This window comes from Antedon bifida, chromosome 11 (assembly GCF_963402885.1).
Source record: "Antedon bifida chromosome 11, ecAntBifi1.1, whole genome shotgun sequence".
Classification (NCBI taxonomy): domain Eukaryota; kingdom Metazoa; phylum Echinodermata; class Crinoidea; order Comatulida; family Antedonidae; genus Antedon; species Antedon bifida.
This window is the reverse complement of record NC_136236.1, coordinates 12693637-12719101: the sequence shown is the minus strand read 5'-3', so window position 1 is coordinate 12719101 and position 25465 is coordinate 12693637. Positions and strand designations below refer to the sequence as shown.

At 33.7% G+C, this 25465-nt stretch overlaps 1 protein-coding gene across 1 annotated transcript in view; it reads left to right on the top strand.

Annotated features, from left to right (window-relative positions):
• Positions 1-25465, top strand: part of LOC144855576 (interleukin cytokine receptor-related protein 1-like) — a 74142-nt gene that overhangs the window by 14181 nt on the left and 34496 nt on the right. The window contains exons 4-7 of the mRNA XM_078713475.1: positions 18003-18057; positions 20259-20378; positions 24332-24577; positions 25033-25197. Coding sequence (XP_078569601.1) covers positions 24379-24577; positions 25033-25197 — 364 coding nt within the window. The 5' untranslated portion in view covers positions 18003-18057; positions 20259-20378; positions 24332-24378. The remainder of the gene's footprint in view (positions 1-18002; positions 18058-20258; positions 20379-24331; positions 24578-25032; positions 25198-25465) is intronic.

The following is a 25465-nucleotide window of genomic DNA, read 5'->3' as shown; positions in this document are numbered from 1 at the left end:
AGAAGAATAATACAGAACTAGATTTGAACTCGTCACTTTGACGAGTTCGGGTTATCCGCGCAAACGCAACATGCACATACTTAACTATATGAACCTCGACAATTATTATGCCATTCCATGACATGAAATAAATATGTTTACAGTGCTGAATTGTACCTATTATGTAGCACTAGCATACACCATATTACAGTATTTTACAGAATAAACTGTATATGTTATATACAGTGTAGCATAGACAAAATTACGAGGCCCATCTTTTAAATCCAATTATTAACACGATGACATCATCAAATTGACAAATAAAGATAACAATTTTAGAAGATAATTATCTAAATAATTACATTAAAACAAATTTGAAGAATTTTGGGCACGTAAAAGTGAGATGCGCTCTCGTTTAAACGCAATGAACTTTTATGCAAGAGATGAAAATATGACTTTTTGAATTCAACTGGCCATATGATGACGTCACAACATCTGATTGGCAAAATATTCACATCAATTTGTATCTACAATTCAATAGCTTCCAGAAAACATTTTAATCATGATTATCACTTTTTATTCTGACGAGCTATAACAGATTAAAATTTACTGTAAAAATGAAAATAAGTGAACCACGTTATTTACATTTTTAGACATGATGACGTCATAAAAATTAAAATATTTTTAACTCATGCGAAAAACAGTTGATTGACGTAGACAATATTAAAATCTCGGGGGAAATGGAATACGTATAAGCGAGATGCGCTCTGTTGAATGTAATGAGCAATAACGAAAGAGAAAAAAATCCTATATTTTACATTCGTGTGGCCATACGATGACGTCATAATATCCGAGAGGTAAAAATTCTGCATGAATTCATATCTACAGTATATCTTCTAACATAATAAGTTAAAGAAATTGGGGGTCACCTTCGATCCTGAAGAGCTATAATAGATTCAAAATTGGCATCATTTTGACAATATTTTATAACTTTTTCAACTAAAACGCACGCAAATTGTCTAAATCAACGTGTTCGTATGACGTCATTTTAACTTTAAATGATGTCAATCTTTTTTAAAATGACTAGAAAAGGCTGTAAAATCATGATTCAAGAGAAAAAAACATGATTTACATGCTCCGCGCGCACCTTACGCGTAAATCTTTTCGCGCGCGTGGGAATTTTTGACATGCTTAAAATGTCATGATCAGCGTAAAAAGTTGATTAGAAATTAATTTTGCGCAATTTGAAATTTTAAATGCGCGTGCGCGCGTAACTTCTTGTGAAACGTGCCATTTTTAATCCATAGAAAGTTTGCCCTTGATATGACTTAAATTTTCACCAAGTGTCAATAAAAAATGACTTTCGGTTTATAATCTATAACCAATCATTGAAATTCATAAAATCGCGCGTAACTTGCGCTGTGCGACTCTAAATTCATATAACGAAGTTTCTTGCACATCTACAGCTACAGGTCAATCTTTTGACAAAGTTATACTATCTTATGTTGACAAGGATGAGAGATATGCGACGCACAAAAATCCGGGAAAGAAATAAGAACTAGACATGAAACTCGTCACTTTGACGAGTTAGTTATCCGCACCACGACAAACGCCACGTGCACAGCATACGTTGGAATATTGCACCCAGAAAAAGATTATGGCATTATGACCTGATCTGAAGAATATGATATGTTGTTAGTGCTGAATTCTGTCAATGTTGTGTCATATAGTATATACAGTATAAACAGTATAATCTGTATACATATTACATACAGTGTAGAATAGGTGAAATTACGGGACCCGCCATTTATTTCATTTTTTAACATGGCGACACTAAAATACCAATTTCGGAAGGATATTATCTCAGCAACAACATATTAGCGTGTAGAAGAAATTTGGATACGTAAAATATAGATGCGCGCTCTTTTAAATGTGATGAACTATGACGCAAAATATTAAAATACGACTTTTTTTATTCAACTGGCCATATGATGACGTCACTACATCTGATTGACAAAATGTTCACATGAATTCATATCTACAATCCAATAGCTTCCAGAAAACGTTTTAATCGTGATTATCACATTTTATTCTTACGAGCTATAACAGATTAAAATTTACTGTAAAGATAAAATTAATGACCCATGTAATTTAAATTTTTAGACATGATGACGTTATAAAAATTAAAATATTTTTAACTCATGCGAAAGATAGTTGATTGACCTAGATAATATTAAAATCTCAGAGAAAAAGGATGACTGATAAGCGTGATGCGCTCCATTGAATGTGATGAGCAATAACGAAAGAGACAAAAATCCTATTTTTTACATTTGTGTGGCCATACGATGACGTCACAACATCCGTAAGGAAAAAATTCTGCATGAATTCATATCTACATCATATCTGCTTACATATTAAGTTAAAAAACTCGGGGGTAACGGTTGATCCTGAGGAGCTATAATAGATTCAAAATAGGCATAATTTTGACAATATTTTGTAACTTTTGCAACTAAAACGCATGCAAATGGTCTAAATCAACGTGTACGTATGACGTCATTTTAATTTGAAATGATGTCAATCTTTTTAAAAATGACTAGGAAAGGCTGGAAAATCACAATTTAATAGAAAAAAACATGATTTTCATGCTGCGTGCGCACTGCACGCGTAAAATTGTTCGCGCGCGCGGGAAATTTTGACATGCGCAAAATGTCATGAATGGCGTAAAAAGTTGATTAGAAATTAATTTTACGCATTTTGAAATTTTAAATGTGCGTGCGCGCGTAACTTCTTGTAAAACATGCCATTTTTAGTTAACTAAAAGATTGCCCTTGATATGACTTAAATTTTCACAAAGTGTCAAAACAAAATTATGCTTGGTTTTTAGTCTATGAGCAATCATAAAAAATCATAAAATCGCGCGTAAGTCACGTTGCGCAACTCTGACGTCATTCAAAAATAGGAGGTGCACAACTTCACGTAAATGCCCATATGTTGACAAAGTTATGAAATGTTATGTTTACCCATTTTAGAGATACGCTCTGCACAAAAAGTGAGGGAGAAAGACAGAAGAATAATACTAGACATGAAACTCGTCACTTTGACGAGTTAGTTATCCGCACCACGACAAACGCCATGTGCACGTAATACGTTGGAATATTGCACACAGATAAAGATTATGGCATTATGACAAGAACTGAAAAATATGATATGCTGTTAGTGCTGAATTCTGTCAATTTTGTGTCATATAGTATATACATGCAAACAGTATAATCTGTATACATATTACATACAGTGTAGAATAGGTGAAATTACGGGACCCGCCATTTATTCCAATTTTTAACATGGCGACGGTATCAAAATGAAACACTTAGATAGCAATTTCAGAAGAAAATTATCTCAGGAACAACATATTAACGTGTAGAAGAAATTTGAATACGTAAAATATAGATGCGCACCCTTTTAAATGTGATGAACTATTACGCAAAATATGAAAATACGTCTTTTTTTATTCAACTGGCCATATGATGACGTCACAACGTCCGATTGGCAAAATGTTTACATGAATTCGTATCTACAATCCAATAGCTTCCAGAAAACGTTTTGATCATGATTATCACGTTTTATTCTGACGAGCTATAACAGATTGAAATTTCCTGTAAAGATAAAATTAATGACCCACGTAATTAAAATTTTTAGGCATGATGACGTCATAAAAATGAAAATATTTTTAACTCATGCGGAAGATAGTTGATTGACCTAGATAATATAAAAATCGGGGTAAAAATGGAAAACAGATAATTGGAGATGCGCTCTATTAAATGTCATCCGCTATGATGAAAGATACAAAAATCCTATATTTTATATTCGCGTGGCAATACGGTGACGTCACAATGTCCGGTTAGCCATATTAATGCATGATCCAAAATCTACAACTCATCAACTTCCAGAATGTGTAATAAAAATAACTTTCACCGTTTAGTTTAGGAACTATGAATGTTTAAAAAAGGGCATAATTTTGACAAATTTTGACGATTTTTTGAACTTTTTCATCAAAAATGCACGTAAATTATCCAATTCGAAGTGCCCGTATGACGTAATTTTAAGTCGAAATTGTTCAAAAGTTGGTAAAATTACTAGAAAAGGATGGAAAAACATAAATCACGTGAAAAAAATTGTTTTCAACGCTACGTGCGCACCACGCGCGTAAAAAAATGCGCGCACCTGGGAATTTTTTACATGCTCAAAATGACATGAAACGCGTAGAAAGTTGATTAGAAATTAATTTTTCGCATTATAAAATTTTAAACCCGCGTGCGCGCGTAACTTCGTTTGAAACATGCCATTTTTTTTTCACAGTCAGTTAGCGCAAGATATAACTTAAACTTTTGTTAAGTTTCAATTTAAATTGTTATATGGTTTTTGATCTACGTTAAATACGCGAAATTCGTAAAAACGCGCGTAAGTCATGTTACGCAACTCTGACGTCATTTACAATAGCAGGTGCACAACTTCACGTGAACGCTCATATGTTGACAAAGTTATGAAATGTTATGTTAACACGTTTTAGAGATACGCTCTGCACAAAAATGACAGAAAGAAAGAAGAATACAGAAAAAAAAAAAAAAAGATGATGAAACAGGACAGTTACAAGGAGTTATCCGCTGAATGCGGATAACTAACTAGACATGAAACTCGTCACTTTGACGAGTTAGTTATCCGCACGACAAACGCCACATGCACGTCATACGTTGGAATATTGCACACAGAAAAAGATTATGGCATTATTACCTGAACTGAAGAATATGATGTGTTGTTAGTGCTGAATGCTGTATATTTTGTGTCATATAGTATACACAGTATAATCTGTATACATATCACATACAGTGTAGAATAGGTGAAATTACGGGACCCGCTATTTATTTCAATTTTTAACATGGCGACGGTATCAAAATGAAACACTAAGATAGCAAATTCGGAAGGAATTATATCAGCAACCACATATTAATGTGTAGAAGAAATTTAAATACGTAAAATATTGATGCGCGCTCTTTTAAATGTGATGAACTATTACGCAAAATATGAAAATACGACTTTTTTTATTCAGCTGGCCATATGATGACGTCACAACATCCGATTGGCAAAATGTTTACATGAATTCGTATCTACAATCCAATAGCTTCCAGAAAACGTTGTAATCATGATTATCACTTTTTATTCTGACGAGCTATAACAGATTAAAATTTACTGTAAAGATGAAAATATGTGACCAAGGTTATTTACATTTTTAGACATGATGACGTCATAAAAATTAAAATATTTTTAACTCATGCGAAAGATAGTTGATTGACCTAGACAGTATCAAAATCGGGGTGAAAATGGAAAACGGATAAGTAGAGATGCGCTCTATTAAATGTGATGAGCTATGAAGAAAGATACAAAAATCCTAAATTTTATATTCGCGTGGCCATACGATGACGTCACAATGTCCGGTTAACCATATTAATACATGATCCGATATCTACAACTCATCAACTTCAAGAATATGTCATCCACAAAAAGTTGACCGTCCAGTATAGAAATTACGACTGTTTAAAAAAAGGCATAATTTTGACAAATTTTGACGAATTTTTTAACTTTTTCATCAAAAACTCGCGAAAATTATCCAATTCTACGTGCCCGTATGACGTGATTTTAAGTCGAAATTGTTTACAAGTTTGTAAAATTACTAGAAAAAGGCTGGAAAAACATAAATCACGCGAAAAAAAAAGTTTTTTTGCGCTACGTGCGCACGCATGTGTAAAAAAATTGCGCGCGCCTGGGAATTTTTGACATGCTTAAAATGACATGAAACGCGTAGAAAGTTGATTAGTAATTGATTTTTCGCAATTTGAAATTTTAAACGCGCGTGCGCGCGTAATTCCGTGTGAAACATGTCATTTTGTGTCCACAGAAAGTTAGCGCATGATATAAATTAAACTTTTGCTAAGTTTCATTTGAAATTGTTATATGGTTTTCGATCTATGTTAAATACGCGAAAAACGTAAAAACGCGCGTAAGTCACGTTGCGCAACTCTGACGTCATTCACAATAAAAGGTGCACAACTTCACGTGAATGTCCATATGTTGACAAAGTTATGGAATGTTAACTGTACACGTTTTAGAGATACGCTCTGCACAAAAATGACGGAAAGAAAGAAGAATACAGAAAAAAAAAAGATGAAACAGGACAGTTCCAAGGAGTTATCCGCTGAATGCGGATAACTAATAAAATTGAAACAGGACGATTACAAGGAGTTATCCGCTACTAAGCGGATAACTAATAAAGATGAAACTAGACATGAAACTCGTCACTTTGACGAGTTAGTTATCCGCACGACAAACGCCACGTGCACGTCATACGTTAGAATTTTGCACCCAGAAAAAGATTATGGCATTATGACCTGATCTGAAGAATATGATATGTTGTTAGTGCTGAATTCTGTCAATTTTGTGTCATATAGTATATACAGTATAAACAGTATAATCTGTATACATATTACATACAGTGTAGAATAGGTGAAATTACGGGACCCGCCATTTATTCCATTTTTTAACATGGCGACGGTATCAAAATGAAACACTAAAATACCAATTTCGGAAGGATATTATCTCAGCAACAACATATTAACATGTAGAAGAAATTTGAATACGTAAAATATAGATGCGCGCTCTTTTAAATGTGATGAACTATGACGCAAAAGATGAAAATACAATTTTTTTTGTTCAACTGGCCATATGATGACGTCACAACGTCGGATTGGAAAAATTTTGATATGAATTCGTATTTACAATACAATAGCTTCCAGAAAACGTTTTAATCATGATTACCGCTTTTTATTCTGACGAGCTATAACAGATTGAAAGTTACTGTAAAGATGAAAATAAGTGACCCACGTTATTTACATTTTTAGACATGATGACGTCAAAAAAATTAAAATATTTTTAACCCATGCGAAAGGTAGTTGATTGACCTAAAAAATATCAAAATCTGGGTTAAAATGAAAAACGGATAAGCGAAGATGCGCTCTATTAAATGTGATGCTCTATGACAAAAGATACAAAAATCCTATATTTTATATTCGCATGGCCATACGATGACGTCACAATGTCCTGTTAGCAATATTGATGCATGATACGATATCTACAACTCATCATCTTCCAGAATACGTAATAAAAATAACTTTTACCGTTTAGTTTAGAAACTACGACTGTTTTAAAAAAGGTATAATTTTGACAAATTTTAAGGAATTTTTGAACTTTTTCATCAAAAACGTACGTAAATTATCCAATTCGACGTGCTGGTATGACGTTAATTTTAAGTCGAAATTGTTTAAAAGTTGGTAAAATTACTTGAAAAGGCTGGAAAAACATAAATCACACGGAAAAAATTGTTTTTAACGCTACGTGCGCACCGCGCGCATAAAAATATGCGCGCGTGTGGGAATTTTTGACATGCTCAAAATGACATAAAACGCGTAGAAAGTTGATTAGAAATTGATTTTTCGCATTTTGAAATTTTAAACGCGCGTGCGCGCGTAACTTCGTGTAAAACATGCCATTTTTTTCTCACAGTCAGTTAGCGCAAGATATAACTTAAACTTTTTCTAAGTTTCAAATTAAAATGTTATATGGTTTTCGATCTATGTTAAATACGCGAAATTCATAAAAACGCGCGTAAGTCACGTTGCGCAACTATGACGTCATTCACAATAGCGGGTGCACAACTTCACGTGAACGCCCACATGTTGACAAAGTTATAAAATGTTATGTTTACACGTTTTTGAGTTACGCGTGACACAAAAATGACAGAAAGAAAGAAGAATACAGAAAAAAAAACTAGACATGAAACTCGTCACTTTGACGAGTTAGTTATCCGCACGACAAACGCCACGTGCACGTCATACGTTAGAATTTTGCACCCAGAAAAAGAGTATGGCATTATGACCTGATCTGAAGAATATGATATGTTGTTAGTGCTGAATTCTGTCAATTTTGTGTCATATAGTATATACAGTATAAACAGTATAATCTGTATACATATTACATACAGTGTAGAATAGGTGAAATTACGGGACCCGCCATTTATTGCATTTTTTAACATGGCGACGGTATCAAAATGAAACACTAAAATACCAATTTCGGAAGGATATTATCTCAGCAACAACATATTAGCGTGTAGAAGAAATTTGGATACGTAAAATATAGATGCGCGCTCTTTTAAATGTGATGAACTATGACGCAAAATATGAAAATACGACTTTTTTTATTCAACTGGCCATATGATGACGTCACTACATCTGATTGACAAAATGTTCACATAAGTTCGTATCTACAATCCAATAGCTTCCAGAAAACGTTTTAATCGTGATTATCACATTTTATTCTTACGAGCCATAACAGATTAAAATTTACTGTAAAGATAAAATTAATGACCCACGTAATTTAAATTTTTAGGCATGATGACGTCATAAAAATCAAAATATTTTTAACTCATGCGAAAGATAGTTGATTGACCTAGATAATATTAAAATCTCGGAGAAAATGGAAGACGGATAAGCGTGATGCGCTCCATTGAATGTGATGAGCAATAACGAAAGAGACAAAAAACCTATTTTTTACATTTGTGTGGCCATACGATGACGTCACAACATCCGTAAGGAAAAAATTCTGCATGAATTCATATCTACAACATATCTGCTTACATATTAAGTTAAAAAACTAGGGGGTAACGGTTGATCCTGAGGAGCTATAATAGATTCAAAATAGGCATAATTTTGACAATATTTTGTAACTTTTGCAACTAAAACGCATGCAAATGGTCTAAATCAACGTGTACGTACGACGTCATTTTAATTTGAAATGATGTCAATCTTTTTAAAAATGACTAGGAAAGGCTGGAAAATCACAATTTAATAGGAAAAAACATGATTTTCATGTTGCGTGCGCACTGCACGCGTAAAATTGTTCGTGCGCGCAGGAAATTTTGACATGCGCAAAATGTCATGAACGGCGTAAAAAGTTGATTAGAAATTAATTTTGCGCATTTTAAAATTTTAAATGCGCGTGCGCGCGTAACTTCTTGTAAAACACGCCATTTTTAGTTAACTAAAAGTTTGCCCTTGATATGACTTAAATTTTCATAAAGGGTAAAAAAAAAATTACGCTTGGTTTTTAAGCTATGATCAATCATTAAAAATCATAAAATCGCGCGTAAGTCACGTTGCGCAACTCTGACGTCATTCAAAATAGGAGGTGCACAACTTCACGTAAATGCCCACATGTTGTCAAAGTTATGAAATATTATGTTTACACATTTTAGAGATACGTGAGCCACAAAAAAACGGGAAAGAAATAAGAATAATACAGAAAAAAAATAATGATCCACTACAATAACAAGGAGTTATCCGCTACTAAGCGGATAACTAACTAGACATGAAACTCGTCACTTTGACGAGTTAGTTATCCGCACGACAAACGCCACGTGCACGTCATACGTTGGAATTTTGCACACAGAAAAAGATTATGGCATTATGACCTGATCTGAAGAATATGATATGTTGTTAGTGCTGAATTCTGTCAATTTTGTGTCATATAGTATATACAGTATAAACAGTATAATCTGTATACATATTACATACAGTGTAGAATAGGTGAAATTACGGGACCCGCCATTTATTCCATTTTTTAACATGGCGACGGTATCAAAATGAAACACTAAAATAACAATTTCGGAAGGATATTATCTCAGCAACAACATATTAGCGTGTAGAAGAAATTTGGATACGTAAAATATAGATGCGCGCTCTTTTAAATGTGATGAACTATGACGCAAAATATGAAAATACGACTTTTTTTATTCAACTGGCCATATGATGACGTCACTACATCTGATTGGCAAAATGTTCACATGAATTCGTATCTACAATCCAATAGCTTCCAGAAAACGTTTTAATCGTGATTATCACATTTTATTCTTATGAGCTATAACAGATTAAAATTTACTGTAAAGATAAAATTAATGACCCACGTAATTTAAATTTTTAGGCATGATGACGTTATAAAAATCAAAATATTTTTAACTCATGCGAAAGATAGTTGATTGACCTAGATAATATTAAAATCTCGGAGAAAATGGAAGACGGATAAGCGTAATGCGCTCCATTGAATGTGATGAGCAATAACGAAAGAGACAAAAATCCTATTTTTTGCATTTGTGTGGCCATACGATGACGTCACAACATCCGTAAGGAAAAAATTCTGCATGAATTCATATCTACAACATATCTGCTTACATATTAAGTTAAAAAACTCGGGGGTAACGGTTGATCCTGAGGAGCTATAATAGATTCAAAATAGGCATAATTTTGACAATATTTTGTAACTTTTGCAACTAAAACGCATGCAAATGGTCTAAATCAACGTGTACGTATGACGTCATTTTAATTTGAAATGATGTCAATCTTTTTAAAAATGACTAGGAAAGGCTGGAAAATCACAATTTAATAGAAAAAAACATGATTTTCATGCTGCGTGCGCACTGCACGCGTAAAATTGTTCGCGCGCGTGGGAAATTTTGACATGCGCAAAATGTCATGAATGGCGTAAAAAGTTGATTAGAAATTAATTTTGCGCATTTTAAAATTTTAAATGCGCGTGCGCGCGTAACTTCTTGTAAAACACGCCATTTTTAGTTAACTAAAAGTTTGCCCTTGATATGACTTAAATTTTCATAAAGGGTAAAAAAAAAATTACGCTTGGTTTTTAAGCTATGATCAATCATTAAAAATCATAAAATCGCGCGTAAGTCACGTTGCGCAACTCTGACGTCACTCAAAATAGGAGGTGCACAACTTCACGTAAATGCCCACATGTTGTAAAAGTTATGAAATGTTATGTTTACACATTTTAGAGATACGTGAGCCACAAAAAAACGGGAAAGAAATAAGAACTAGACATGAAACTCGTCACTTTGACGAGTTAGTTATCCGCACGACAAACGCCACGTGCACGTCATACGTTAGAATTTTGCACACAGAAAAAAATTATGGCATATGACCTGATCTGAAGAATATGATATGTTGTTAGTGCTGAATTCTGTCAATTTTGTGTCATATAGTACAGTACAGTATAAACAGTATAATCTGTATACATATTACATACAGTGTGGAATAGGTGAAATTACGGGACCCGCCATTTATTCCATTTTTTAACATGGCGACGGTATCAAAATGAAACACTAAAATACCAATTTCGGAAGGATATTATCTCAGCAACAACATATTAGCGTGTAGAAGAAATTTGGATACGTAAAATATAGATGTGCGCTCTTTTAAATGTGATGAACTATGACGCAAAATATGAAAATACAACTTTTTTTATTCAACTGGCCATATGATGATGTCACTACATCTGATTGACAAAATGTTCACATGAATTCGTATCTACAATCCAATAGCTTCCAGAAAACGTTTTAATTGTGATTATCACATTTTATTCTTACGAGCTATAACAGAATAAAATTTACTGTAAAGATAAAATTAATGACCCACGTAATTTAAATTTTTAGGCATGATGACGTTATAAAAATTAAAATATTTTTAACTCATGCGAAAGATAGTTGATTGACCTAGATAATATTAAAATCTCGGAGAAAATGGAAGACGGATAAGCGTGATGTGCTCCATTGAATGTGATGAGCAATAACGAAAGAGACAAAAATCCTATTTTTTACATTTGTGTGGCCATACGATGACGTCACAACATCCGTAAGGAAAAAATTCTGCATGAATTCATATCTACAACATATCTGCTTACATATTAAGTTAAAAAACTCGGGGGTAACGGTTGATCCTGAGGAGCTATAATAGATTCAAAATAGGCATAATTTTGACAATATTTTGTAACTTTTGCAACTAAAACGCATGCAAATGGTCTAAATCAACGTGTACGTATGACGTCATTTTAATTTGAAATGATGTCAATCTTTTTAAAAATGACTAGGAAAGGCTGGAAAATCACAATTTAATAGAAAAAAACATGATTTTCATGCTGCGTGCGCACTGCACGCGTAAAATTGTTCGCGCGCGTGGGAAATTTTGACATGCGCAAAATGTCATGAATGGCGTAAAAAGTTGATTAGCAATTAATTTTGCGCATTTTAAAATTTTAAATGCGCGTGCGCGCGTAACTTCTTGTAAAACACGCCATTTTTAGTTAACTAAAAGTTTGCCCTTGATATGACTTAAATTTTCATAAAGGGTAAAAAAAAAATTACGCTTGGTTTTTAAGCTATGATCAATCATTAAAAATCATAAAATCGCGCGTAAGTCACGTTGCGCAACTCTGACGTCACTCAAAATAGGAGGTGCACAACTTCACATAAATGCCCACATGTTGTAAAAGTTATGAAATGTTATGTTTACACATTTTAGAGATACGTGAGCCACAAAAAAACGGGAAAGAAATAAGAATAATACAGAAAACTAGATTTGAACTCGTCACTTTGACGAGTTCGGGTTATCCGCGCAAACGCAACATGCACATACTTAACCATATGAACCTCGACAATTATTATGCCATCCTATGACATGAAATAAATATGTTTACAGTGCTGAATTGTACCTATTATGTAGCATACATCATATTACAGTATTTTACAGAATAAACTGTATATGTTATATACAGTGTAGCATAGACAAAATTATGAGACCCATCTTTTAAATCCAATTATTAACACGATGACGTCATCAAATTGACATATAAAGATAACAATTTTAGAAGATAATTATCTAAATAATTACATTAAATCAAATTTGAAGAATTTTGGGCACGTAAAAGTGAGATGCGCTCTATTTAATATGATGAGCAATAACGAAAGAGTAAAACATCCTATATTTTACATTCGTGTGGCCATACGATGACGTCATAACATCCGAGTGGTAAAGGTTCTGCATGAATTCATATCTACAACATATCTGCTTACATATTAAATTAAAAAAATTGGGGGTCGTGGATGATCCTGAGGAGCTATAATAGATTAAAAATAGGCTTAATTTTGACTAAATTTTGTCACTTTTGCAACTAAAACGCGCGCAAATGGTCTAAATCAACGTGTTCGTATGACGTCATTTTAATTTGAAATGATGTAAATCTTTTTTAAAATGACTAAGAAAGGCTGTAAAATCATAATTCAAGAAAAAAACACATGATTTTCATGCTCCGTGCGCACCTTACGCGTAAATTTTTTTCGCGCGCGTGGGAATTTTTGACATGTTTAAATTGTCATGATCAGCGTAGAAAGTTGATTAGAAATTAATTTTGCGCATTTTCAAATTTTAAATGCGCGTGCGCGCGTAACTTCTTGTGAAACATGTCATTTTTAATCCATAGAAAGTTTGCCCTTGATATGACTTAAATTTTCACTAAGTGTCAAAACAAAATGACTTTTGGTTTATAATCTATGATCAATCATTGAAATTCATAAAATCGCGCGTAACTTACGCTGCGCGACTCTAACGTCATTAAAAATATGGAGGTGCACAACTTCAGGTAAATGTCCATATAATGACAAAGTTATACAAAGATATATTCACAAGCAATAGGGGATATGCGACGCACAAAAATCCGGGAAAGAAAGAAGAATAACAAAGAAGAAGATGAAAAAAAAGATATTTACAATCACATGGGTTATCCGCAACTAAGTTGCGGATAACCAAAAAAAAATATTGATCCACTACAATAACAAGGAGTTATCCGCTACTAAGCGGATAACTAACTAGACATGAAACTCGTCACTTTGACGAGTTAGTTATCCGCACCACGACAAACGCCACGTTCACATCATACGTTGGAATATTGCACACAGATAAAGATTATGGCATTATGACAAGAACTGAAGAATATGATAGGCTGTTAGTGCTGAATTCTGTCAATTTTGTGTCATATAGCATATACATGCAAACAGTATAATCTGTATACATATTACATACAGTGTAGAATAGGTGAAATTACGGGACCCTCCCGTTTATTCCTATTTTTAACATGGCGACGGTATCAAAATGAAACACTAAGATAGCAATTTCGGAAGGATATTATCTCAGTAACAACATATTAACATGTAGAAGAAATTTGAATACGTAAAATATAGATGCGCGCTCTTTTAAATGTGATGAACTATGACGCAAAAGATGAAAATACAATTTTTTTTGTTCAACTGGCCATATGATGACGTCACAACGTCGGATTGGAAAAATTTTGATATGAATTCGTATTTACAATACAATAGCTTCCAGAAAACGTTTTAATTATGATTACTGCTTTTTATTCTGACGAGCTATAACAGATTGAAAGTTACTGTAAAGATGAAAATAAGTGACCCACATTATTTACATTTTTAGACATGATGACGTCAAAAAAATTAAAATATTTTTAACCCATGCGAAAGGTAGTTGATTGACCTAAAAAATATCAAAATCTGGGTTAAAATGAAAAACGGATAAGCGAAGATGCGCTCTATTAAATGTGATGCTCTATGACAAAAGATACAAAAATCCTATATTTTATATTCGCATGGCCATACGATGACGTCACAATGTCCTGTTAGCAATATTGATGCATGATACGATATCTACAACTCATCATCTTCCAGAATACGTAATAAAAATAACTTTTACCGTTTAGTTTAGAAAGTACGACTGTTTTAAAAAAGGTATAATTTTGACAAATTTTAAGGAATTTTTGAACTTTTTCATCAAAAACGTACGTAAATTATCCAATTCGACGTGCTGGTATGACGTTAATTTTAAGTCGAAATTGTTTAAAAGTTGGTAAAATTACTTGAAAAGGCTGGAAAAACATAAATCACGCGGAAAAAATTGTTTTTAACGCTATGTGCGCACCGCGCGCATAAAAATATGCGCGCGCGTGGGAATTTTTGACATGCTCAAAATGACATAAAACGCGTAGAAAGTTAATTAGAAATTGATTTTTCGCATTTTGAAATTTTAAACGCGCGTGCGCGCGTAACTTCGTGTAAAACATGCCATTTTTTTCTCACAGTCAGTTAGCGCAAGATATAACTTAAACTTTTTCTAAGTTTCAAATTAAAATGTTATATGGTTTTCGATCTATGTTAAATACGCGAAATTCATAAAAACGCGCGTAAGTCACGTTGCGCAACTATGACGTCATTCACAATAGCGGGTGCACAACTTCACGTGAACGCCCACATGTTGACAAAGTTATAAAATGTTATGTTTACACGTTTTTGAGTTACGCGTGACACAAAAATGACAGAAAGAAAGAAGAATACAGAAAAAAAAACTAGACATGAAACTCGTCACTACGGACGAGTTAGTTATCCGCACGACAAACGCCACGTGCACGTCATACGTTAGAATTTTGCACCCAGAAAAAGAGTATGGCATTATGACCTGATCTGAAAAATATGATATGTTGTTAGTGCTGAATTCTTTCAATTTTGTGTCATATAGTATATACAGTATAAACAGTATAATCTGTATACATATTACATACAGTGTAGAATAGGTGAAATTACGGGACCCGCCATTTATTCCATTTTTTAACATGGCGACGGTATCAAAATGAAACACTAAAATACCAATTTTGGAAGGATATTATCTCAGCAACAACATATTAGCGTGTAGAAGAAATTTGGATACGTAAAATATAGATGCGCGCTCTTTTAAATGTGATGAACTATGACGCAAAATATGAAAATACGACTTTTTTTATTCAACTGGCCATATGATGACGTCACTACATCTGATTGACAAAATGTTCACATAAGTTCGCATCTACAATCCAATAGCTTCCAGAAAACGTTTTAATCGTGATTATCACATTTTATTCTTACGAGCTATAACAGATTAAAATTTACTGTAAAGATAAAATTAATGACCCACGTAATTTAAATTTTTAGGCATGATGACGTTCTAAAAATTAAAATATGTTTAACTCATGCGAAAGATAGTTGATTGACCTAGATAATATTAAAATCTCGGAGAAAATGGAAGACGGATAAGCGTGATGCGCTCCATTGAATGTGATGAGCAATAACGAAAGAGACAAAAATCCTATTTTTTAAATTTGTGTGGCCATACGATGACGTCACAACATCCGTAAGGAAAAAATTCTGCATGAATTCATATCTACAACATATCTGCTTACATATTAAGTTAAAAAACTCGGGGGTAACGGTTGATCCTGAGGAGCTATAATAGATTCAAAATAGGCATAATTTTGACAATATTTTGTAACTTTTGCAACTAAAACGCATGCAAATGGTCTAAATCAACGTGTACGTATGACGTCATTTTAATTTGAAATGATGTCAATCTTTTTAAAAATGACTAGGAAAGGCTGGAAAATCACAATTTAATAGAAAAAAACATGATTTTCATGCTGCGTGCGCACTGCACGCGTAAAATTGTTCGCGCGCGCGGGAAATTTTGACATGCGCAAAATGTCATGAATGGCGTAAAAAGTTGATTAGAAATTAATTTTGCGCATTTTAAAATTTTAAATGCGCGTGCGCGCGTAACTTCTTGTAAAACACGCCATTTTTAGTTAACTAAAAGTTTGCCCTTGATATGACTTAAATTTTCATAAAGGGTAAAAAAAAAATTACGCTTGGTTTTTAAGCTATGATCAATCATTAAAAATCATAAAATCGCGCGTAAGTCACGTTGCGCAACTCTGACGTCATTCAAAATAGGAGGTGCACAACTTCACGTAAATGCCCACATGTTGTCAAAGTTATGAAATATTATGTTTACACATTTTAGAGATACGTGAGCCACAAAAAAACGGGAAAGAAATAAGAATAATACAGAAAAAAAATAATGATCCACTACAATAACAAGGAGTTATCCGCTACTAAGCGGATAACTAAAAAAAGATGATGAAACAGGACAGTTACAAGGAGTTATCCGCTAAATGCGGATAACTAATAATACAGAAAAAAAAAAATATTGATCCACTACAATAACAAGGAGTTATCCGCTACTAAGCGGATAACTAAAAAAAAAAAGATGATGAAACAGGACAGTTACAAGGAGTTATCCGCTACTAAGCGGATAACTAAAAAAAAGATATTTACAATCACATGGGTTATCCGCAACTAAGTTGCGGATAACCAAAAAAAAAAAAAAAAAAAAAAAGATCCTGACAATAACAAGGGGTTATCCGCCAAGTGCGGATAACCAAAAAGATATTTACAATCACATGGGTTATCCTGCAACTAAGTTGCGGATAACCAATAAATATGTTGAATTATTAACCTGAGTCTTGATTTTTCATTTATATCTGTATTGAGCACTCTTATTCATGATCTGGATCAAGTCTACCACGCAGATTATATCCATAGTATATATTTAGATTATCAATTTCATTTTCATCAATTTCATTCTGAAGATTTCAGTTTACATTACATCCGAATCACATTATTGCAGATGTTTTGTTCATGTTGTAATCATTTTTTTGAAGGAACTAAATAGTATACTCTCATTCAGCACTCTGTCACAGGGGCGCATCCAGGGCGCATCCAGATATTCACTTTTGACAGCTAAAATAAAAATATTGAACTGCCAGACTATTACCATATATCCTCCGGTATAATCCTGCTGTAGTCTAATTTCACAAACAGGCATATCCCCGGGTATATTCCCAGTATTGACTTTTAATCTGGATGTAGGCCTCCTAGCCAGTTCAGATGAGTTTTTACAAGAAATGCTTACCAATCATTTTTTCTCCCATCCCCCAAAGTCGGCCCAGTTTCGTGTTCTAAGGGGGTGGGATTATACAAGAAGATATAATAATATTAATAATGTTATTATGTTAACGCTCCACCGCTCGTTTGAAAATCCTGGATATGACCCTGTCTCAACCTGAGTGTTATGTAATGTTCATTACTCATTAATATGCATGAACCTTCATGATTATTCATAGATCATTTTCTTTGATAGTTACAAGGTAATCGTGATCGTAGCAGGGTTACACAAGTAAACGTACAAGTATATGGTAATGCTATTCCATTTCTGGATCATTATATCTTTATCTACAATTTGCATGAATTGTGTTTTTTTGTGTTTCATTAGATATCAGGTCACGACGAAAGTATTAATTATGGTTTTGGATGTGACGAACTAAGTTTTAATGTGACAGGCAGTGGCGTATCCAGTGGGGGGGCCGGGGGGGCCCGGGCCCCCCCCCTGATTTGGCGTCCGTCGGCACATCATCGCGTCCGTCGGCAAACAAAGGTGCCGGGGAAAAATAAAGTTAAGCAAATAAGAATAAACTATTATTCTGACAATAATTGTACTGTAAACATAATTCTTTTGAGTGTTTGTTTATTTACATATCATATTATTCCCTTCAGATCAACTATTTTTTATTTTCATTACATCTAACCAAGCACGTGAAAAATTAGGTTAAAATATCTTCTCATCTTGCACGTCGTACGGCCGTACGCGCTAGATTGTTTACTCTCAAAAAGTCTTTGAACGGTCCAGTGACCTTATCCTATTCAACCTTGTTTTTGCAGTTGACCTGGGATTTGTATGTTTTCCTACGCTAAGATTATATAGTTCCACATGCCATGTGCTTTTTTCTCTAAGATATATTTAAGTGCCAAAAACCCGTTTTTTTCTCGATATGAGGCCTTTATTATTCAAATTTTTTAAAGAAAAAGCACACATACCATAAAAAATATCCATGTATTTAATTTTTGGAACATAATATTCCGTGAGGCTCAACTAGAAAAACCACCATTGTGTGATATGATGTCATCGTTAGCCAATCAAAGCTAAGCTTTTCCGTGATTATCGGCATTGGTCACGGTTGAATGATTTTGGATTCTGGCTGATTTGATTGGTGGATGCGAATCACCCGCAGCGGAATGTTTTCTCTCGCGCGTGTACAGTACCATGAACTCACATGGTCTCTCGTTATACACAAAGTTAGAGAAATGAACAACTTTTTATATTTTATAAGCATTTAATAGTGTTTTATTGATATTTCCAATGGGTGATATATAAAATAAATTACTAAAAAACGTAATCATATGTAATTATTTAAACCAAAAATGGCGTAGTTAATAGAATTGTCGACTGAGGCCGGCCGCAAATGGTTTTACTTCTTTCGTGGCTTTTTCGGCGATGTTTTAGACCCTATATTTCGAAAACTACAAGTCAGATTTTCGTAATTCTTTTTTTATTGTAATATTAATACAACATACTAACAGATAATGTTTAATTTGGTTTTAATTTTGCATCGTTATCCCTATAAGACAACATATGACTATGCAATCCTAGAACATATATTGATCAGGTGTATATCGGGGTGTAGGCCCTATGTACAGGTAATGACACTAATTTTGTCGGCAAATTGGCAATTCCGGGCCCCCCCAACTTCAAAATCCTGGATACGCCACTGGTGACAGGTATTGTAAGAATGTGTTTTATATGATGGTGGTGGTGGTAAGACTAATCAATGGACTTTAATTGATGTATGTGTTGTGTACGGTGGTGGTAAGACTAATCAATGGACTTGAATTGATGTATGTGTTGTGTACGGTGGTGGTAAGACTAATCAATGGACTTGAATTGATGTATGTGTTGTGTACGGTGGTGGTAAGACTAATCAATGGATCAATCTACCAGTATGTCTGCTGTGTATATGAAACCTTTACCTTTATGTTTTTACTGTGTGTCTGCTCTTGCTTAATTGCACAGTCTATATCCCAATACTACTAAGTGCTTGTAGTCTTCTGTTTTGTGCTAAGTAAACAGACTTATTATTTGCCTGACAAAGCTTGTACAAAAGGAAAAAGATTTTGAGGATGATACATATTCAAGATAAAGCTTGGTTCCCACTAGAGACACGCAAGGAAGTAAATGCAATGTAAGTCACAAGCGATGCATTATTTGAACAGTGGCTTGTCATTGCTCAACTCGCTTGTGTTGCACGTGCGTCCTAGCGGTGCATCTCTAGTGGGAACCACGCTTTCATAATAATTAATACAAGCAAGTACTTGGCGTCCATGCACTGCAGATCTTTGGATATGCTGGACTGTAAATAATCTTTTGCACGTTGCACCTTCCATATTCATTCAAAGTTTGTTTTCACACTAACTAACTACTGTAACTACTGTACGTACATTAAACAGTATTGAGATGATTTCTTAAGAAATCCAATGAATTAATAAATGATTTTGCTGTTAGATTCACCATGTGCTTCAAACCCATGTGGAATTAGTGAAGTATGCAATGCAGTGAATTACACACAAATATATAATTGTACGTGTGATGATAATTATGAAGAAGTTGATGGAACCTGCCTTGGTAAGTTCATCAAGATATATTTACTATAAATAATTAAAATAAAATAATGCTAAGGACTCATTTTAGTGTAGGCTGGTATGTCGTTTATATGAATGTCGTGTATATTTTTTGTTAAAAGCAAACTTTAACTTTATTTCATATCTTGATAATATAAGGAATGAAAAAAAATATGTTGCCATTTTTTCAAAAGACATTTAAAGGACCAAATTCAAGATGGCCGCCAGCATTCAAATAACCCTATTAAAAATCAGAATATCACCAATAATACAAATTATGAATGTGGAACAAGTCCGTTTTGATGGTATTACTGTACCCATTATACAGTCTTAACTATGTAAAGCGATAATCTGTCGGCCATCTTAGATTTCAAAATGGCCGCCACTAAAAATTAAATTCTTTAAATAATTTTTTTTAAATATGTGTGCATAAATTGTTGTTGGTACACAATGTTCTAAAATTGTCACTTCTCACAGGATTGTCTAAATATAAGGCTGTCTAAAGTTGTCAATGTTCTCTATATAACAGATATATAATACCCACTATGACTCTTAAATTAACTAATCGTTCAAATTTGGAGTTGCAAAAGTATGGAACAACTTACCAATTTATATCAAATATTCATCAACAATTACGTCTAACTAGAGGGTGGGCTAGGAGTGTAAACGATGGTTCTCGGAACGATAATGACTCGGGTAAAAAGGTTTTAGAAGGACGTTCTCTTTGTACGTTTTCTGTGGGTTACCATTATTGAAAATGCTTGACATTCGAAAAACTAAACCTACTCTGTATCACAGTGTCTTAGATGATTAATAACATTTTAAAGTATAGTGTTTATTGTTTTGTAGGGCCCTTATAGGGCGGAGGCAGAGTTCATTTGAGGGAGATGCTTATTCGAGGGATTTTTTAGTTTTAATAATATCGTAACATTTATAATCAAATGCAATCTTCTAATATATATGAAAAGTGGTAAAAAATAATAACAAATTCTTGGTAAATTGTAGTTAACAGTGTGATGAATTCTATTACAAATAGTATAATTGTGTAGTTGCAAGGTGAACCTGTGAACTCATCGTGAACCCGGAAATTACTTTGACCGCGTACAATTGAAATTGAGTTGAAAATCTACCGATGAAATCAGAAATTTTGTTTTAAAACTCTTTATAATATATTCCTAAGATAGAAATATGGAACAATATCGTAATATTAAAAACTGTTATTAAATTTACATTTCGCGGTACATCTGAGATAGTTCAGGTAGGTATCCAAGGCAAAGATTTGTTCCAAAGTTTTTCCATTGTGCTCGCCTATGTCAGAATTAACCATAATTTATATATAGAGTCTAAATTACAGATCTCATTTCTTTTCATGAAACTGAAACTTGACAGGAGACAGGACCACAATATAAAACAAGTGCATTTATACCTTATTGTGAAATCCTGTATAAATAGGATGTTAAATAATAAATGCGTTATTGCTATGTAATTCAATGTCCTTCAGGGCCATAGTCACCAGTATGGCTGGTAAGTTTTCAACCTGTCAACTTTTGGCAGAAGCTTGAAGGAAATAAAGATACAGCTCATTCACAAGGTTATTCATAGGCAGCATTAACTCCTACTTCTCATCTTCTACAATCTCAACCGATTTCATTAGATATATACCCCTACAGATAGACCACCATTATACACTGGTTTGATGAGTGCACATGGTTGTGGTATAAAAACTGATGTACTAGGGAAAGACAAAAATGCCTGGTGATGACTCTTGCCTGAGATGAGTGGAGGTGGACAGAGATGACATCAAGAAGCCGGCCCGGTAAACTACATGACTTTTGGACTGTAGCATTGTGAAAATAGTGTTGAGGCCAGTGCTTTTGTTGAAACTGAACTTGTATTACCTATACAACCAGTGACACAAATATCTTAGATGGAAAACATCTTAGAGATGATATCCCGATTAATGAAGAATGCTGCAATTCGCACAAAGGTGTTTGTTGGCCATGGCATGATGAAATTGGACAGAAAATGTTTGAGGCATTAGTAAAAGTCTTGTAGAAGGCAAACTGTCTATATGGGATACCAAGAAAAAGATGAATATTGGCAAAAAATATATATGACGGTGAATACAGGTGACAAACTTATCAAAGTAAAAGAGGACTCCTATAGAGATTATTTGGCGGTGAAATGAGGTATTGCAGTACTTTTGCCAATTTGTTTCTGAACAAGCTTGTTGGGATCGCAGATCAGTCTGTGGAAGTTTGATGGATACAGTAGTAGAAAACGAAGGAAGGACAGAAGCACACTAATTCTGCTTTCTCTCTACAACTTGCTTCTACAAATGCAGACAGAGAAAGAGATTCTAAGTGAAGTATCATTTTGTTTGAAAGAGGCTGATCATAAAGATATTAACTTGAATACAGAGAGTCGACGAAATCTAAATGATGTGGTTAAACTATATTCCTATATATGTCCGAGACACAAGAAAACGATATCTGCACACATGAAAAGTACACATGCTTTTATCAAATATTTCTTCGCTCATGGCCACCTGAACTACGACTGGTTACTTCCGCTGTATCAATTTCAACAGATTACTGAAACAAATTACAGATATTGGAGTTTATGAGAGGACATGTATGTGTGGGACTTGCTGGGTTTACATCAATTGATCAGGGTCATTGAGCGTGGTATCATTGGAATAACACAAATTAATGATTTCATCAGAGCTGGCAAATCTAGTTGATGAGTTTGAAAGCCAACATTTAAAGAGAGATGATATCCCGATTAATGAAGAATGCTGCAATTTGCACAAAGGTGTTTGTTGGCCATGGCATGATGAAATTGGACAGAAAATGTTTGAGGGATTAGTAAAAGTCTTGTAGAAGGCAAACTGTCTATATGGGATCCTAAGAAAAAGATGAATATTGGCAAAAAATATATATGACGGTGAATACAGGTGACAAACTTATTAAAGTGGACTCCTATAGAGATTATTTGGCGGTGAAATGATGTATTTCAGTACTTTTGCCAATTTGTTTCTGAACAAGCTTGTTGGGATCGCAGATCAGTCTGTGGAAGTTTGATGGATACAGTAGTAGAAAACGAAGGAAGGTCAATTTACTGTATCGCATTCAAGATTAGAAATATTTCATTGAAGGACTTTGGCAGAGTTAGTTGTCATTTAACTGAAGAAGTTTATGAGATGTTTTAATATGAAGAAGTGTACTGTTCAGACCTCCTGATGGTCAACATTTTGTGTTAATCACCATGTTGTTGTCATAAGCATATCATTTTGTGTATTTCAATCTAATTTTATTTAACTTACACATGTTTTAATAAGAAATTTAACCCATTTTTTAAAAAATGGCAGCCATTTTGAAATTCAAAATGGCCGCCATTTTGTGTTAATCACCAATGTTGTTGTCATAGGCCTGTCATTTTATGTGATTTCAATCAACGTCATAACTTGCACATGTTTTAATAAGAAATTTAATCCATTTAAAAAAAATGGCGGCCATTTTGAAATTCAAAATGTCAGAATACTAATGAATATAGGTTTATAATAATTCTTATATAGCAGAGAACCCATATGAACTTAAAATATTATTCATAAAGGGTGTTACTTTGTCCAATATGGTACATTTATTGGGTATTTTACGTATTGGCGGCCATCTTGGATTTGACACCCTTAAGCTTTTTTAAAAAAATGGCAACATATTTTTTTCATTACTTTACATCCTAAAGATACTAAATCAGCTGGAATTTTGCTTTTAACAAAAAAATGACACGAAATTACATAGTGGCCTACATTATTTTGGGTCATATCTCATCTCAAACGTTCTAATAACTATTGAAGTGTGGAAGAAAAAATTAAATCTTTTACTAAAAAAATATTAATTTTATTATTAAAGATTCCAAATAAGTTGTGTTTTCATTTACTCTAATTTTATTTTCAAGATACTGTCACTCCGATATTTCATGGATGTAAAGAACGTGTCACTGAGATGATACCTGCTAATAAACAACAAACTGTGGTGAGCTGGATAGCACCAACTGCCACTGACAATGTTGGCATAGAAAACATTACTACAACTCACTATCCTGGCAGTAACTTCAGTGTAGGCATCAGTCTAGTAACTTATACTGCAGTGGATGTCAATGGAAATGAAGCGGAGTGTTCATTTTTTGTTGATGTTACTCAAGGTTAGTATTTTCAAGCCACAACGTAACCACATCCACCAATTGAGCTATCTAACATTGCTGTATCAAATTCAAAGCTTTGCAATACGATGACATATAGTAATTGGTTGTATTTTGTTTAAAAATAAACTTGCAGTGTGTTGATATATTGTATATTATATAACACCTAAATAAATTTGAGTGGAGGATTGAGGTTCACATGGTGTACAATAATACGCACTATTGAATGGTCGTTCAATAGTACTTTTTTTTTCGTAATTTAGTAATTGGTTGTATTTTGTGTAAAAATAAACCAGTGTTGATATATTGCTCTTATGTTTATTAATATCATTAATAAGTTTAATTGCCTTCCACAAAGGCCGTGCTTATTGAAATCGTCCATCCTATTTTCTTTATACTTTTATTCTGGATGTGTCTAGAATCCACCTGTCATTTATTTTATTATTCTTGTACTGTAGAAGTTGAACCTAAACATGAATACACGATAGCAATCCGAGGTGGAGTGTCTTTTGGTATTGTGCTTCTTATCCTCATTGGTTGCCTGTATCGACGAATAAACCAATCAACATCATCTAAAAAATATGCATACAAATCCTGGCCAAGGATTTCTTCTTCAAATACAGGTAACACACTTTCATTACAACACACACATTATTTAGCCTAATTAATAATAGATCGTTCTTGTGTAGCGCGTGTAAAGCTTGGTTCCCACTAGCGACGCAAAGTAAGAAAATTCCCTTCCAATAATTATGTTTGCCCCCACCTTTGTGAAATCAAACCTGCTGGTTGCACGTCAATGTTAGTTACCATAGACTTACCCGTGTATGTATAATTTCAATATAATTCTACTGGGAAGGTTTTAAACTAAATTTGAGTATCTTTGATAGTGCA